At 33.6% G+C, this 18,938-nt stretch overlaps 1 protein-coding gene across 2 annotated transcripts in view; it reads right to left on the bottom strand.

Annotated features, from left to right (window-relative positions):
• Drp1 (dynamin related protein 1) overlaps positions 1 to 18,938 on the bottom strand; it is a 35,887-nt gene that overhangs the window by 12,692 nt on the left and 4,257 nt on the right. For both annotated transcript variants that reach the window (XM_089631520.1, XM_089631519.1), the window contains exons 3-7: positions 13,419 to 13,627; positions 11,560 to 11,770; positions 4,225 to 4,334; positions 3,711 to 3,848; positions 2,805 to 3,045 (exon numbers count right to left, since the gene is read on the bottom strand). In XM_089631520.1, the coding sequence (XP_089487646.1) occupies positions 2,805 to 3,045; positions 3,711 to 3,848; positions 4,225 to 4,334; positions 11,560 to 11,770; positions 13,419 to 13,627 (909 nt within the window). The remainder of the gene's footprint in view (positions 1 to 2,804; positions 3,046 to 3,710; positions 3,849 to 4,224; positions 4,335 to 11,559; positions 11,771 to 13,418; positions 13,628 to 18,938) is intronic.

The following is an 18,938-nucleotide window of genomic DNA, read 5'->3' as shown; positions in this document are numbered from 1 at the left end:
AAAAAATGCATTTTATGCAATATTATGCACGGCATGTCCAGGTTTTTATATTATGCATATTTTTAATGCTGTGTGACCTTTACTTTATGGGCCGTATAATCTTTTGTGTTCTTTCTAATGTTTTTCAATTATTGTCAATTATTGTTAGAACAAGATGAATGAATGCATTCGCACACAATTAACTAGTCCATTATATTATGTTCTTAAATGTTTCTTTCCCATTGTATAAGTATGTATTTTTGCTGTAAATTATTCTTTCTTCCGAGAGAGTATTCTGGTATAATTTTACTCTTTTCAGGGCATTAATAAAAAATAAATAATCACAATCGCTAATCAAGTCGCTACAGCGACCTTGATGTGATTTACTATGTAATACATTTCTAGAATGATCTATGTTATTACTAACTATATATGGAGATAATATACAGTACCATAGTTACCTGGTAGATAAGTATGGTACTGTAGACGGTATGGTACGGTACACTTAAGATTAATACTTAATTAAAATTAACTAATTGTTAATACAGGATTTAGAACATAATTGGAAAATACCATAAATATTATTTTAAACCTTTATTTTCTTATTTTTAACTGAATTTATATTAACAAATTATTATAATCAATAAATATTAGTCTGAAACACCCATACATATTTAAAAATAAATAAACTCTGAGAAAAAATAAATGCTGCTGATGGAAATTGAACCCGCAACCTTCCGATTTATTCATTTTTTTTCTATTTGTCCATTTATCTTTTTTTTTTTCAATTTCTACAGTGTAGGTAGGTGCCTTACTTATTTTCTCTTTTATTTTAATTTGTTATATTATTTTGATATATTTTGTTCCTCACTTATGTAAAATACAAATAAAAGAATATACTACATCTTGGTACTCTATTTATTTTATGAAATTAGGTAGGAGTATGCAGTTACACTTAAGTTATTCACATTCAATAACGATCCAATGCATATTACATAATATATGTATATGTGAGATAGTTGTTCAAAACATTTCTAATAGTATGTATTCTCTATTATTAAACAAAGTAATTTACTAAGTTTATAAACATTAAAGTATAAAATAAATAGAAGATTTATCGTTACATTAATTATTTTGTACATGTGAACTATCTATCTCTGAATATATGTAAATGGTCATTTGTTGAAAATCTTTGAAAGTTATTCACTGATTGCTTTGAAATTTAGACACAATGTTGCATTCAAATATGCGTGTGTTTTTATATACCTACATTATTTAGATGACACCTGTTACAGGTAAAACAGACTGAGCCACAGCAACACGTGGCGGGGTACAGCTATTTTTGAATAAAGACATTATTGTTTTGAAATTCAAAAGACTTTTATTATCTTCGCTCATGTACCAAGAGATTGTACACATGTATTCGAGTCTCCAGGCGGAAGATGTTACAGAAAGTGTTGCCCCATGGGTTGGTAAAGAATCAATATAAACCGAGTTCTGCTCAGAGAAGTAAAGTAAGAAAACAGTTTATAAGGCGGTCTACTGTGGAACCTCTCTTGCAATGAAGGGTTTTACAGCACTCGGCTTATGTGGATTCCTTACCGACACGTGGGACGACAGGCTTAATGGTACAGAAAGAGGTAAGATAGGGCTTTTTGTGCTGGGTAGTATTTTACTATTTATTAGTCCATCAATCTGGCAAAATATGAGTTAATGAGGGTTTGACGAACGTGGTCATCTCCCCTGTTAAAGATTGGTGCTTGCACCAGTACATCGTTAACCTCATCCAAGGGGTCTATGAATACAGGTGGCTGATCTTGTTACAATGATCCCTTGTACCTACCTGCATTTTAATTTATGAAGAAAGGACTGGAAGCCATCTTTTAACAACTCCAAAAGTTCTTTCAACAACATTTCTGGTCCTGATCTGACTTTCTTTATATAAATGTTGTTCTCGAGAAACGGAATTCCTTAAGGGTGTTAGTAAATATGGCTTTATTCCATAACCACCATCTCCAACAATCACTTCATCTCCAAACTCACCGCATTCCAACCTTACTTTGATGCTGCTACTATTAAAAATATGGGTATCTCCAGGCCACCTGGCTACTATGTTGGTCATAATTTGTGATATATTGGTCGACAAAAGAAACAAACTTGTAGTTTTTCAATATTTTTACCAGTTTTTTCGTCATTTTAAATCACGGAAACCAACGATATAAAAAAGAATTTCGACAATATTTTATGTAGAAAAGGTATCTAAACTTCTTCCCACAAAACCTTTAACTTCATAAATTTTAATCGTTGGGTTTTCTTTGCGTTATTTGCCAAAATAGTGAGGGTCGTTATCACCAGTAATTGGCACATACGATATGTCAGACCGCAATTGTGACGTTCGCGCATGCGTCAATCTTTTTCAAAATGGCGGATCGCGTTAACCGGCCGATTTCGGCTGATCACATTTTCATGAATATTTCGTTGAATTTTCTCTTGACGGACGATGAAACAACCCAATTTATGGAAAATTGAGTGGATTGACGTTGTGATGACTTTCTCACACGTGATTTTTTCCGAAACAACTCGCCCTTAGTCTTCATAATATTTGTAAGTTGATCATCACATTGTTCTCTCAGCCACATTTTTACTTTTGTTTTAAATATATTCCCACTATGCATTTGTCCAAAAGATGTATTCAAACTGGGAGTAACCAGTATATTTTGGCTTTCTGCTCTGGTTGAATATTTATGTTTTTTTTTAGTTTAAATAAAATGAATACAAGTATGAAGACAAGTGCAAATTTAAAGAAAAACAGTTTTGGTTCTCACCAACTAGCGGATGAATAGAATCCAAAGTCCTGCCGAAGGTCTCGTGGAAGATGTAGCATATTCGGGCCCCGCCACACAGCTCGGTGGTCTCAATGTTCCGGGCCGTACCCTCAATGGTGGCGCAGTAGGCGCTGGCAAATTTGGTGATGATCTGCAGCAGGGTCTGCGACTTGTCCTGCACATCCTCACCGTACGAGTTCAGCAGGGATTGGAACTGGGATACCATTACGTTTACTCTAACCTAGAAAGAAGAAAACAAATCTGAATGATCCCCTATTGGAGTATGTTGTGAGGCTGAAGGTAATGCGGGATGGAAGGAGATGGAGAAGAGGAAGGTGGGGAAGTACCTGGCTTCAGATCTGGTCACCAAACATGGTTAAAGACATTTTTTTTTCGCTTACAACATTCCCCTACTTGGGAAGCAATATGCCAATTTGCTCTGGTGGTGTCGTTTAATTATTTATTAATACTTCTTACAACAGCTGTAAAATTAAATACTAAGGATCATCAAACGCATAAAGTGTAAGTGAAAGTTACAACAAAGAAGAGCTCACATTTCACTAAAAAGAGGTAAATATAACAGGAAATTATTATCATGCAACAGTATTCTATATTATTAGCAACAAAAAATTAAATTTCTGCTCTTGACAATTTTCCAAAATAAAATTAATTTATGATCAGAAATAAAATAATAAGAGTTGCCAAATTATGTACAATTCTGTATGGACCTCGACAAAGATGAAACTCATGTCATGGGTAGACAGAGACTTGTGATTAATTACACTGATAAGATAAACAGTTACTGAATGACAATCAAAGAAGAAGCATTTCTTAAAAAAATAATATTAGAATAATATTCACAATATATTTTGAGAAATTCAATAATAATAATTACAGAAGCTTTACCTTAAGATCCGGGAGGCAATCACGGATGTGGTGCATTAATAACCTATTTAATGTTTTAGCTAGATAAGGAGTTCCATTTCTTGAGGCGATTGTGGGGTACTTTCTTTGCAAGAAGGTTCCCTCGTCCCTTAGTGCGTCCTGAAAATAAACAATTAGACATTCATTATTGTGATTTGTTTTTGCCTTGTTGCAATGTCCAAAATGATGTCTAAAGAGATCTGGACATCGTAGATTAACTTTGCTTCCCACACAAGCGTAGGAAAATTGTGTTCGTAAAGCATCTACTTTCATAGAAAATGTATGGATAATAAGTTGTCCAGAAATAAACAGCTTGTACATTACAAAGATCTATATGTATGAAGTTAATTCAAGTTAAACCAACAGTTGCATACGTGTACCCAGTGTGTCCTCACCTTCAGTTTAAAAAAAAATACAATTTCTTAGATTGAAATTCGAATGCAAAGTGCACATAGAAATGAAATACATTTAGAAATGCAATTAAAGATATACTTACGGAGATAGACTTATTATCTATGATGTCTTGTTGAGATCGGTTAACTACTCCCACAATGCCAAGTTTCACAGGGATAACTCTCCCGCACAATATTTCAATGGCGTCGGTACCTAAAACACAAATGTCATTTTATTTCTTAATATAAACAATAATATAAAATATTTATCAGACCATTGGCATATGATATAATTAGCTCAAAACAATAACAACCTCTTTTACTGAAAAGGATTACACAATGCATTTCATTTGAACACTTAAATTATTACAGACAACACAGAACATTTTCCAATTTCTAGTCCATTGAAAGACAACATACATATTTATATTATTCAAAACATACATATTTCGATTTCTTGTTAATAAAATGTTTTTTTCATTTCAGAATGAACTTTACAAAAAGATATTATTTATATACGAAAACTTTTACCATATTTTTACATTTGCTTACCAAGTATTAAACGCTCACTTTGATGCTATATGTATATAATTTTAATAACTTCTTATATATATATTCTTTAAATTCTTTACTTTTAAATATGTCTTACATTCTACACTTCTCTTTTATTATTTTTAAATTCTATTATATTTCAATCTTTTGATATATTCTTTAAAAATTTTTTAATGTATTTCACATACACACTAACTCACACATATAAAATATCAACAATTAGTTTTTTCTTTATTATTTTAATGTACTGTATATAAAATCAACCACCAAAACACGGGCATGTGCCTAGCTTGGTGGTCTTATACCCATAAAATGTAATAACCAAACACACTGAAAAAAAGAAAAATTTAAAAAAAAAAAACTTTTTGTGCCGGAAGTGCCAATCGGCTAAGAAAATTTGTACCTGTTGAAAGCAGTCGTGGCCGATAGGCACATACAAAACATATTATCTCCTGATGGCATTTTGCATTGTAAAAAATGTTCGTAGTTTACTAAAATACATCTTCAATAGTCCAGTAACCTTGTCGCCTATAAGGGGGGGTACCTTGCGTCAGATCTGATAGTTCTGATTTTTTGCAGAGTTGTTTATGATGTTAGCCCCCAATAAATAATCCAAGTTTCCAACCTCACGTGCCGAACGAGACATTGTCAAAAATAATAATAATCTTTCTTCAGTGTTTGGCGAATTTAACCCTAAAGGACTAGTGCAACCGGGCCCTTTCAAGAGGGCAAAATGTACTTAAATAATCTGAGTCTACTTCTGTCTTTTATTACTATTACCATTACCTTAATTTTAAGTTTCAGTTAATATTTAATAAATGTTTTGAAATTGAAATTGCATTTGAAAATTATTCTCATTTTCTTTCATAAGAAAGATCAGCACACAAAATATAAAAGAAGCAAAACAATATTGCAAGATAAATATCATCAATTTCAGAACTATTGACATGGATGGAGAAGAAGGGAAAGGGTTTATGGTCATGAAACGTTCAAATTAGGCTTCAATAATGTAACACAAGGAACAGGACAAAAAATGAGAAATATGAAAATTTTTGAGTTAATCTGTAAGTGCCTTCAAACCTTTTCAGCGTTCATTAGAATATGGGAGGGGCATTTCCCGAATAAAATAGGCCTACAAGGTCAAAATTCCCAAAAATGATTTTTTTTCAAAAAAAATTCTGAGTTCGAAAAAGTTGATAAATTTTAGAAATTATTGAGTCTGCAGAGACGGTTTTAGACTCAAATTGTAGCAGATTTATGCTACTTTGAAAACATAGTAGATTGTTACGACCGTAAACTAGTCATTCAGGGTTAAAATTGTCCGTAACTGAAGAAAGTGGAGAATTTCGCGGATTTTTCGATTTGTGATAATGTTGCGCTCGGCACTCAAGGTCAGAAACTTGGATTAATCATTGGGCCAACATCATAAAGAACTCACCAAAAAATTAGAACTACCAGATCTGACGCAAGGTCTGATGTACATGGTTACTGGACTACAATCGGCAACAAAATAAATAGTGAGATAAGAGTTCTTGCTTTTCATTTCATAAAGTCATTCATTAATGTGCAGTTCGTGTAGTTTGAGTAGTTTGTTGTGTGATTTCTTCAGTTAGGGTTGCCATCTCTAAAATTTGGCAACCAGGACAAGAGGCGTGAAAACCCCGGATTTTAGAGCCCATAACCCGGACATGTCAACAGGTTTTTTTAAACACAGTCAGTGTAATAAAAACAGTTTAAAATGTCATAAATCACCTTTTTATTTATTTTCAGACCTTAAAATTGAATTTTGTCATCTTTTATCATCATTTTAAATGTACCTAACAAAACAGAATCTTATTACAGTTTGTTACACATTGTTTTCATAAAAATAAAACAAAAATTATTAATATACTGTTATGAAAACTAAGCCTTATTAAAATATTAAACTTAACAAAATTCAATTAAATTTTTAAACAAAAATCATAAAAATACTGAGACCATTTTAGTATTCAGTCTTACAATTTTTGAGGTAACTCTTTTAACTGAATAATAATTATCTTCTTTTAATTTGTATCAGCAGCCATTTACACAACAAAATACCTCTTAACATAATATGAACTAAATTCAGTCTTCTTAAATCTTAAGCAACAAAACTGACCCTTTTTAAAGTTTAGACTTACTGTAATGTAAGTTACATTATTATTTTTTTTAAACATAAAATATCCAAAACTATTCTCATTTATATCACCTTAAATTTTAATCAACAGCCATATTACCTTAACATGGGCATTAGCCTAGTATGGTTGTAAAAAAAACATAACAATTGTAATTTCAAGAAATCTATGAAATAATAAAATATTAAAATTAAAATTCTACATTTCTTTTACGTAATAAAAACAATCATTACTATAACTACAAAAATGAATATAAATTATAGCACTTGTAAGTACATTATTTGATTATCTAGCTATTAAAGATTTTTCCTCGGCCTCTTGCCTTTTTACTTTTCAGTTTTTTTGTATTTATCACTCTTTCCGATAGCTTTTAGAATATTTTCCCTTTTTAAAAGGAATTTATAAAAATCAATGCAGCTGTATTCTTGGAAATTGAATTTAATTTTAATTACTGGCGAGATTGTTTCTACGTTTAGTAAATTTCTTTCTTTTGTCCATTGTTGTGAAATCAATGAGAATATTCTCTCCACGTTGGCAAACCATTGGCAAACCCGGACTACAAATGAAACCCCGCCCGGACGCTCCCCGGACGCCTTCTAAACTAGGACAAATCCGGGGAAACCCGGACGGATGGCAACCCTATCTTCAGTGTACTAACACTTATTTAGCTTTAAGGAAAATATAATAAAACTTCAAGAATATTTTAGAATTACTTCCTTCCTATTTTTTTATAACATGAGAGAAAAAATATTTCTCTGAATATTAGTGGCTATTCTGAGGAAACTACTTATGATAGATTAGGTATATACTATCTTTATAAATATATAAGGTGAACGGATAACTCATCCAACTGACAATTCAACACACCTTTAAAAAGTGATAGTCATGAAAAGTGACTAACAAAAATTAGATTAAATAGGTTACTTAGGTGAGGTTCATATGTTAGTTTTTTCATAGCTTTTAATTACTTTATATAGGTTTTTAAAGGCGTGTTGAATTTTCATTGTGTTGAGTTATCATGGAACCAATATATAAACACATTATCTGGTAAGTCAGTACAATTTACAAAAATATAATTTTGCAAAAGAAAACAAGTTATTATGAAAGTAGAATCAGCTGCCGGACGGAGAGCTGTGCGTCAGGACATGACGGAGATATTAGGTCGCAGGAGCTCAGCGTTCCAATGATTAAAAGCAAAAGACTGGTTCTCAAATTAACCTGTCTGGTGGTGAGTTTCTGGAAAGAAAACGGTCCCGCTGGAGGGAGTTTTTTCAACAATCAAAATATAGAAAAAAATAAATGCCACCTCGTAGAGTATAAAAAAATGAAAATAAAATCCTTAGAAACTAGCACGAACAAACAAATACTAAGCTATTTAGAAGGAAAAAATTAAAACAATTTTGCAGAAATCGCCAACCATCGAAATCGGAGCAGATTTTTGTTTTTACTTAATAAAAATCAGATTCACTTACCACAATTTTAATGAAGCCAAGGGGGGAAGAACGACTTTTTATACACACTAACATATACGTATTATTATTTACACTTATACTATTGTATTTTCATTATAAAAATTAAACATAGGTATACAATGTATATGCAGTCAATAATTACGATAAAAATAACACTATTCTAATTATTATGTACACTATCTTAGGAATAAAATTGTCTTCACTAACTAATACTGCTTTTTCGTATGGTAGTCTTCGAAACATGGATATACGCAAAATGCAAGATTGCAGTCGGTGCACATATATTTCGTGTCACTTCTTTTTTGAGCTCGAACTGCTGTATGTCTACACACATGGCATTGTCGTTGAGTTCGCTTTCCTTGGGCTGCAGTTTCTGGTACAGGACGGAGAAAATGTTTTCCTAAAAGGCGAGTTGGTTGATCCACTACTCTCCTTCCTCCAGATGATGCCGGCCTTGGCGTGTGATATTTTTCGATCATTTGAGACACTAAGTTTTCCCGGAATTCGCTAAATGATAAAACCTTTTGCGTTTTCAAACGATGCAAAAAGAAAGCATTTAGTGTTCCAATGTCTATCAATCTGAAGAAAATTTTCTTATACCATTTTAGAGACTTCCTGGAACTGCTTGCGAAGCCCAATATGCGGTCCACTTGTCAACAGCTCCCATATTCTTGGTATAATCTAAAACTACCTCTGGTTTTATTTTATTTTCTCCCGTGGAGAAGTCAATTGTATCAGTAACAATCATTGCATCTGTATGTATGTTACTAAGCATAAGGACATCCCTTTTATCGTGCCATTTCAGCGCCATGAGATTGTTCGAATTCAAAGACTTCATTTCCCCTTTTTTCATTTTCTCCTTACCAAATTTGGGCATATCTTTTCGGTTTGCTCTAGCCGTTCCACATGCATTAGTTTTATGTTTATGCAAGAAATCGAACAGGGCTGGACTTGTATACCAATTATCTACAAACATTCTGTGACCTTTTTCCAAATAATCTGCAAGCATAGTGGTAACGACTGATCCTGATATACCAATGTCGGGATTCATTTGTATGTCTGATTCAGAGCCAGTGTACACAATTACATCCAAAACATATCCGGTGAGTGCATCACAGTGTACAAACAATTTAATCCCAAATCTATGTCGTTTTGAGGGAATATAAATTTTGAATGAAAGTCTTCCCTTCCACAACAAGAGACTCTCATCTATGCACAGATTTTGATATGGGTAAAAAGTTGATTTGAAAATGGTCTTCAATGGTTCCAGAAGATTTCTTATTTTATATAATTTATCGGTTGTCGCAGTATCGTTATCAGAAAAATGAAGAGCTCGGAGCAAAAGAAAAAATCTATCTTGCGGAAATAATACTTTGAAAAAAGGTGTTTCAATTATTGGATTATTTGTCCAGTATTTCTTCAGCGAGTTTTTTCCCACAAGTCCCATAAGCATAATCGTGACTAAAAATGTATATATTTCAGCCTCCGTGGTGTCTTTCCACTTCATCATTTTAGACTTCAGAGAAATGTCTAAAGAAATTTTTGCAGCGTATTTATTTGTTTCGCTGACGATTATTTTTACTATATCAAGTGTGAAGAATAACTCAAAAAAGTCTATTTCCAATGAATTTTCACTAACGGGAATATTTGCTCTTATACCTGAGTTAGTTGAATCGAATTCATGAATAATGGGCGTAAACTTACCCTGATCCCATTTACGATGATCAACTTTTCTCTTTTTGGATGTTGAACAACTAGGGAAAGTTTCATCCCCATCAGATTCGTCGGATGAGCTATCTGAATGTATTGGCAAATCATAAAGATCCTCGTAAACATCTTCATCTTCACTTTCGATTAAAATGTCAGCAATGTCTTGTTCATTCAAAGGGTTAACCATTTTTTTATAAAAGTAAAATATATAAATTGAACTAGTTATCAATACGAATCACAAAGTCAAATCACAGTAAAACACTGTCCAAATTATGAATAACCTAAAATAATAAAATGTCAATGATAATAACACTTTGTAGTCGGGCGTTTCAAACAATAGACTCTAGCCTATAGCGGATGTTTTTCGCGATTAGCACAAAAATATATCCTCATCCCTTTCGTTAGTATCTGAAGAAATTTTTGAAGGGTAAAAGAAAATATCAATTAAATAAATTCCACTAAAAACACGTCTGTTTTGTAACTCTGTATATCATAACTAAAGCACGTGTATATTAGCGCCACTCTATCTTCACAAGTAAGGAGTACCGGGAATACATCCAATTGCTAAACAATTTTTGTGTTATCTCTCATTCAGGAAATGATTATTGTCATAACATCCTCGGGATTATCTCATAAAAGTAAAGATCCAATTAATTTATAAGACGTCATAAAAATATAATAGGTACTCATATTCCCAGTTCAACTAAGAAACAATCTTTGAAATTTAACACGATAAAATTGCCTAATTATTCAAGCGTTTAGATTAAATAGTCACGGGAAATAATGGGGTAACTTTACCTTCCTCGCCTTTGAAGTGGAGCCGGCGTAAAGGATATTTTTACCCGTCCCGCCGATAAGCACCAGTCGGCCGCGAGGAAAAATACCATTCCCGCTCATAGTGTGTATACAGTATAACGAATAATATTTCAAATAGTTCATAACACTAAGATTCACTATTGAATTTTGTTCAAACTGTCAAAAACTGTATTCAAACTGAAAACAAACACTGTCGGTACAATATATGTAATAAATATTCACATCCAAACACGTGAGGTAATTTTTAATGCAAGATGATTAGGTTATTCAGTGTAAAAACAAACAAAAACCACAAATTTCACTTCACAAAAGACGTCGCTCGCAATAAAAATGTTGTTTACCACCAACTGCCAGACGGTGACGTCACGGAATATTTTAATTGTGAATAACTCCGTTGGTAATGTACCTAAATCGATAAAAACTTTTGCAAGTTATGACAAATTGTCCCTAGATAGCAGTGACTATCGGTTTTCCGGAAGAAATTCAATAGTTAATTAATTTTAGGCGCAACCGTACGGGTACGGTCATACTCCTTACGAGGATTTTTTTTCTCACCGTACCTGTACGGTCATACCACCGGACAGGTTAACCAGATCCAGTGCATATTCTCTATGTACATCCAAGAAATTGGTTGCAGAACAATCGGTAACTACAGATACGAATGTATTTTTCAATATTTTATTAATTTGCAGAACATAGTTCCCAATTAATTTGCGGTTGTTCTCTAGTGACTAACCAGCGTCCATGAGGTCCAGTTTGGTGATGACTGCCAGGGTCCTGCGACCATCAGGATCCACCTCCTTTGACATCTTGATGGCCTCGCTGGTGGCCATGTCCGTGTTAGCTGAGGTCAGTGCCAGGATGATGGAGTTAGGGTTGGAGATGTACTTGAGGATCAGCTCTCGGATTTGGCTCTCAATGTCCTCTGGCTGGTCTCCTACCGGAATCTAAGAAAATCGTAAAACACCAGTTAGAACATAAATTAATCTTTTTTTTTTAATGTGAAACTGCACAAGAGTCCCAACTACTCCCAACCAGCTGAAGCCAATGAGGTGGTGGGGATGGGAAGGAGATGAGGAAGAGGAATGTGGGGAAGTACCTGGCTATTCAGATCTGGTCACCAAACACGGCCAAAGTCATTTCAAGGAACGTTTCAATTCTGAATGGTGGTCTTACACCAGGGCGATACTGAGAGTATCTTCCACTCTGGAATGTGCCGCAAATATACTATTTATTATTTTGAATGAGTAAATTGTTAAATAACACAACTGTTAAAAAATTTATCAAAAAAAATTTACTTGCTCATGCCGGGATTTGAACCCGCGACCTTTGGCTTGCTTGTCGAGAGCCTTACTCCTTAGACCAAGGAGGTCGTCAAAACAAATAATAATACATTAAAAGATCAATTAATCGACAGTCCAAAGTTAAAACTTTTTATGTAAGAATCTTTTTACTACATAAATATGGCGGCATAAATATGCTGTGAAAAAAATTATGTGTTTCATATGTTAGGCTTTCGTTTGCAAAATAACATAATAAAGCTGGAAAAATTTATTTAAAACACTATCCTGATTCTCCTGAGCATTAAATAAATTGTTTTACATATTCAGAGTCTTAATTTACACAGCCGATAAACTACCAATAATGTATCGCAAATGGTTGTTTTTCAGTTGGCGTTCCACTGGTTAAAGGGGGTAAGTGTTTTAATGTTAGATGGCCGAAATGCGTCACTATCAAATAAAGTCATTTATGTAAGGTTACTGGTTGCATCAGTATGTTGTATACATAAAAAATTTAAAATATCAAATCAGTATATTGTTCAATACCGGGAGAGTTCAGTATTCAATCACAAAAAAGTTTAAACAATGATAAAACATTTTTTAATCTCGCTTTACTTTCACTTAAACTAAAAACACTGTTTTTTATCAAATTCTAAGCCACTGCATTATTAGTCACACTGAAATTGTGCATTGATATTTTAAAAAAGACTTAGGGGGTATTTCACTATGTCGGGCTAAATATCTGACTAGCTATCCGTTGGCTGGCTTTAAAGATCAGAATAACTTCGTTATTCAACGGCGACCGTTTCACCATTGTTTCCGAGCTTCCGGATGGATAACACTCGAAATAGTCTGGCAACATCGCAAAATGTTTGCAGTTACTCCATCTACTGCCACGGCTGTCATGCGTCACAGTCTGCACACCGCAAAGTGTGCATTTTTTTGGTTATGTTATGTTGATTATCAGGTCATTTTAGATAGATTCGTGTCGAATTAATACATTGTTTCTTATTTTGAACACAATCAAATAATTCAGGATGGATCATACAAGCATTCAAATTCATTCAACAAAATTCGACTCACTTCTCCGCTGTCAAACTCGGAATGTTTTGACGCCATCTTTGATTCGAGGAATAGCGCCTAACGTGAGGTTCGAGCACTGATTAGTCAAATCGAACTTTAACCCGAGCGTTAGCGTTATTCAGATATAGTGAAAACGAAAAAATGACTAATCCGCGGATTAGTGCTTAGTCAGAACATAATCAGAGATAGTGAAATACCCCCTTATGCTTTCAAATGAATCCATTAAAGTGACCTTTGTAATTCCGGGCAAATCGACGAGTGTTAGGTTGACGACCCTGGTAGAGAATATCTTGATGTTGATCGGCTCCGGGCAGATACCCTTGTTGCTGCCCGCCATGCGGTCTGTCTCGCGCTCAATCTCCTGGCGGATGGCGTTGAAGTCCGTGTACACCTTGTCCTTGGTGTGCAGAAACTTGGCCCACTCCTCCACATCGATGGTGCCTGCAATTAGGACCAATTTTAAGTTCAGGTGAATTTTTATGCATGCAAGTTGATAGGGAAAAATACAGCAAAAATGTGCAAGTTAGTTGTAGCAGAAAACAGATTAAAAATGCCCTGAGAATTCCAGGTGCTCCAGATCAATTTACCTTTTAACCTAACTAACTAACCATCGCACTGTTTCTCCAGAGTCCAGAGTACCGGATAGAGAGGATGGACCACCACACAACTCCGTCTTCTCGTACACTCATTAATACATCGCCTCATGCACCCTCCTGTTATTCTGACTCTTTACAAGACCCATCTCATGTATTTAATTCGAGGTAGAGACACACGAGGTTGAAAAAAACTCCCCTATAATATTTCATCTGAAAGATGATGCCTGACAGCGAAAATAAGTAAGGATTTTCAAAAGCGGGTCTGACTTGATCCTGGCTCATATATCCATTATTTAAAAAAATAATTTTTCATCATTATTTCAAATTATTCATAAAACTACTATACTATACAGGGTGTCCGGAGGGGGTGGGGGGGGGGGGAAAGTTCATTAACTTCGGGAGGTGATTCTACATGATGGTAGAAGCAAAAGAGATCAATTACTTATTTCGAAATTCCAACTTTTAGGGGCACTTTTCAGGTAAAATCGTCGGCCGTGTGGGACTGGCATTATTATTTTGCGCTGTTGCTAAATCAAACATCCCTTTCCACCAGCTGCCGTTCCGTCAGTTTTTACTTAACATGATTCATGTCAACAACTTTTATTTTATTCGCAAAGGATCTGATAATTATTAAGATGATTTACTGTATCCAGCAGTGTTTAACTTTAAAAACTTAATTGTTCTAATCAAAACTTGTTAATGTAGTGAGTTTTTTTCTTCTAAGACTTTTAACATTACGTTTATTTTCACATAATTTTAATTATTTTGACAATTCCTGGCTTCACCCACAAAGAAAGGGCAGACATTCATTAGGTTTGCGAGCTACATGATTTAAATACACATGAAAAGTGGACATTTTTAAAATTCCTTAAATTAGTCAAAACCAATGACGTTAGTACAGCAATAGTAAATAATTTTACCGTTAAAAGTGTAACTATATTTTGTTAATTTTAGTACAGTTCTCTTTACAATATTGTTGCATATTGTAAACGTCAAACTCTCGGTCAGTTATTGTTTACATGCGGTTTCAATGGACACGGGCCAATTACAACGTTGCCACTCTCATTCTCGGCAAGCTCACAGCAAATTTAATGGGTAGGTTTGTACCTCACACCAAGGATTTTTAGTAGGTATGTCTTTGAGTATGGAAAAAAAAGAGTTGGAATTTCGGAAAAAATTATTTATCCTTTTTACTCACATCGTGTAGAATCACCTACCGAAGTTAGTGCACTTTACCCCCGGACAAACTTCATTATAACGAGAACGGTGAGGCTGACTAAATTTGCTCCTTATAGCCGTTAATCGTTATATCCAACATATATTTTTTTTAAATTCGTATGTACCTACCTACCTGCCTCTACTATCAACATATTCGCAAAATACAGTATATTTTCAAAAAAACGGTAGTATAACCTATTAAAAAATAAATTAGAATAAATCAAATTTATTATTAATGATTGTTTTAAAAATTTTGCTTTCATGCTTCTCAATTTTCTCTTTAAAACAATCAAGCCATTATAACTATCACCACCTGGTTCTAAGCTTCCAAGAAAAATATCACTAAATTGTCTATTTTTTTATCACTAGCTTGTGCATACTGTACCTACCGCTTGTAAAATTGCACTTGTCATAAATAACTTACGCCTGAGGGATTGTTTTGGTTTTCGGCTGTAAAAATCAACTTGTCACAAACCAGTGATGCACAACCCACGGCCTCATTCTTGTGGCCCACATGCCTATTTCACACGGCCCACCTGGCTATAGAGAAAAATCTAAAGGTTTGGGGTAATTCTGAAAACCCTGGCTGAGAACATTTTTATGTTTAGTTTTCGTTAATTTAAGCTGCTAAATGGAACCAAATTTGAAGAACCGGTTTGTATACACAAAAACGGCGCTATAAAAGTCATCCAGGTATTATTATTATTATTATTATTATTATAAACCTTAACTCTTGAATTTCGCTGTCAACCCCTCACCCTCCACAAAAACAAAAAAAAATCCGCTTGTAGGTCACGGTCTGTTTGAAAAATAGGCAAAGCTGCGCCTCTTCTGAAAAAGTTGTGCATCACTATCATAAATTTATCCCGTTCAGGTATGTAGGTACTCGTAACTAGGTACCTTCATAAACGTATTTATTGTTTTTTAAAACAATATTGACGATGATTGTAATACAAAGGAAGACATATAAAGGTAACAAATTAGCGAGGCTCAAATTTCGAATGACTTTTGCATATTTTATGACAATTTGATTTACATGCACATTACATTGTGCTCGATGGATAGCAATGGTTCACATAGCCGACAATCTTACACAGGTAGTGCCATAAAAACATGTATCCGTTCCTAACAGGATAGGAAATTCCCGCCCCATTGGTAGTTACTACTTATTTCTTGAATAATTCCCAACTATTTTTTCAGACCCAATGACCCATTCATATATTCAGACATTGTGTTGACAAAATAATTTGCTCTGTATGTCAGTTAAACGACCTCGTTATAACAGTCAACAATTATATGAAGATAAGCCTGAATTAAAATATCGTTTTGTAATTGCTCATTATAGGTGTGAACTCGCTATTGCCTTAATCGCTATAACCAAGTTTGACTGTATTTAATTGCTAGGTCAATTATTTATTTTATTTTTATACCTATTTTTCTGAGCGCGTAAGTAATGTAACCACTTAACTGCAATAAAACTTGTGCTTAGTGGCAATAAAAAGTGCAAGATTCATTTTATTTGAAAGTAATAATTGAACTCCAATAATAATGTGGGTTGAAATAACTATATCTCATAATAATAGAATGTTAAAATGTATTAATAATCTTTGCACATATTATACAAACTTTGCATACAAAATGTTATTAATGTAATAAGTTTTGGTCAAAAGAAATTTTCAATGTTCGCACGGTCGGTCGGGTAAAACATTTAAAATTTTGACATAATTGTAAAATTTATAGAAAACTTCAGGTCTTTAACTAAGGGTGCCTGCAGAAGAAAGACTTTAGTCACGGCGACATTTGGAAACTATTCCAAAATTCATACAAATTCAAAAAGTCTCCCTAAAGACGAGTCGCTCATGTGCGCACCTTCACATACAGTAATTATGCCCGCTACTGTTGCAACGCAACTGTCACCGCGACTAAAGAATCTCACCTGCAGGCACTCTAAATAGGTAGTTTGAATACCATGGGAATGATTTTAATCACAGAAATGCATACTAGTTATTTGAAATGTATTTTATTTACTTGGTAAATAATATCGGCGGTATTTTTTAAGAACTGATAAGTACTAAGCTATTTACTAACATTAATGGTGTGCTATGTGCATGGTTCACAGGGGAAAAAATCATGGTGGTCATTACAATATTAGTCATTCATACATTCAAACATCTGAATTTGTGTGGCTATTCGAAGAAGAGATTTTAATACGGTTAGTAGTTGTGGAGGATTTCACGCCGACACTTGAATTGGTGGGCATATTCAAACAAGAGATTTTAAAACGGTTAGTAGTTGTGGAGGATTTCACGCCTACACTTGAATTTGTGGGCATATTCAAACAAGAGATTTTAAAACGGTTAGTAGTTGTGGAGGATTTCACGCCTACACTAACAGGCAAAGTCGACTTTCGCCTTTTCTACAAAAAGGCATTTGAACATTTGGGTTTTGTAAATCACTTTATACCCATTGATTGAAATACATCCTTGTACTTTTACTATGTTATTTATTATCAACTAATTTCACCCTGAAGATATTGTAAGCAGTGGCGGTTTTTTCTAAAGTAAGTTTGTGGGGTGAACCCACTTTAAAATATGAAATTTTCAGACAAACTTGCATTATAATAATGACTAAAATCGATGTGAAAAAAAAAGAATCAGCACAAAATACTTCATACAAAAAAAAACAAAACAACACTGTCTGACTCCCCCTGACTGTGAAATCTTATAACCTACGCCAAAACAAGACAATCTTCAAACGGCGCGGTAGAGAATGTTTGATGCCACGTGACCTCCAGAATTTGACGACGGTCACCGAGATTGGCTGCTGAACTTTACAAAATGTAGAGGTAAGTTTAAAGAATTTAAAGTCAGAAAATTAAACACATTATACTTCTATCATGTAACATTACAAATTTTTGTAAAAAATGAACCTTTTAAAAATAATAGATTACTCAGACAAACGTCGATACTCCCAACTCCGAAATGTAAAAAAACAATTGGGTAATTCAACTATAAATATAATGGATCAAAGTTTTTTAATTCACTACCAGAAAGTATCCGAAATATAAATAATAACAAAGATTTTAAACTTCACGTAAAAAACACACTGAAAATATAAACTGAATACTTTGGCTTGGAATACTTAAAAAATAACGAACAAAATGACACATCTTCCATACACACAGGCCTAGCTTTATTATGGTGGTACATCTTACTTTTAAAATTAGATGAAATAATTATTACCCTATTTTCTCTAAATTTTTTAACATTATTTATTTTGTGAATAAATAAATAAAAAAAAGTTAAACATTAGTTTTCTTTGGCAGTTTATAGTAATTTTTTTTATCTTTTTCCTGCATTTCTTCAACAGTTTACTTTTAATGGTGTTTGTAAATCTACTAGTAAAACAGATTTTGTCTCAATTGTCTAAATCGCAAGTAATGCAATATTGTGTTGCGCTTTCTCCAGTTTGGTTTCGGCTTTCGACTAGAAAACAGTTGTATTTATTGATTTTTCACTTATTCTTGTTAGTTATTCCTAATATTGAGCAATGTCAAAATACAGTGTTGTTTACATTAAAAAGATAATGTGGTGTGATAAGGGGGCTTGAAATTAAAAATGAGGGAAATCCTAAAAATTTTATGAAATAGAATATCTTCTCTTGATATTCTGAATCCCCAGTGAAAAAGACCACAAAATTTTATGAAATAGAATATCTTATCTTGATATTCTGAATCACCAGTGAAAAAGACCACAGATTTTTTGTTTAAAAATCAGTTACCAAAAAATTGATTAACAAGTCGAACGCCGATCGTGCTATGGAAATTTATTATTATTACCATCGAAATTGCTGATACGTCTCCTGAGATCGTTCTAATATCATCAATGGAATTTTTACCATGCGATTTAAACCTTTATGCTTTGAAAACCGTACAGAGG

The sequence above is a fragment of the Hesperophylax consimilis genome, chromosome 5 (assembly GCF_061612785.1).
Source record: "Hesperophylax consimilis isolate HC1 chromosome 5, BYU_Hcon_1.0, whole genome shotgun sequence".
In the NCBI taxonomy this organism is placed as follows: Eukaryota; Metazoa; Arthropoda; class Insecta; order Trichoptera; family Limnephilidae; genus Hesperophylax; species Hesperophylax consimilis.
This window is presented reverse-complemented; position numbering and strand designations above follow the sequence as displayed.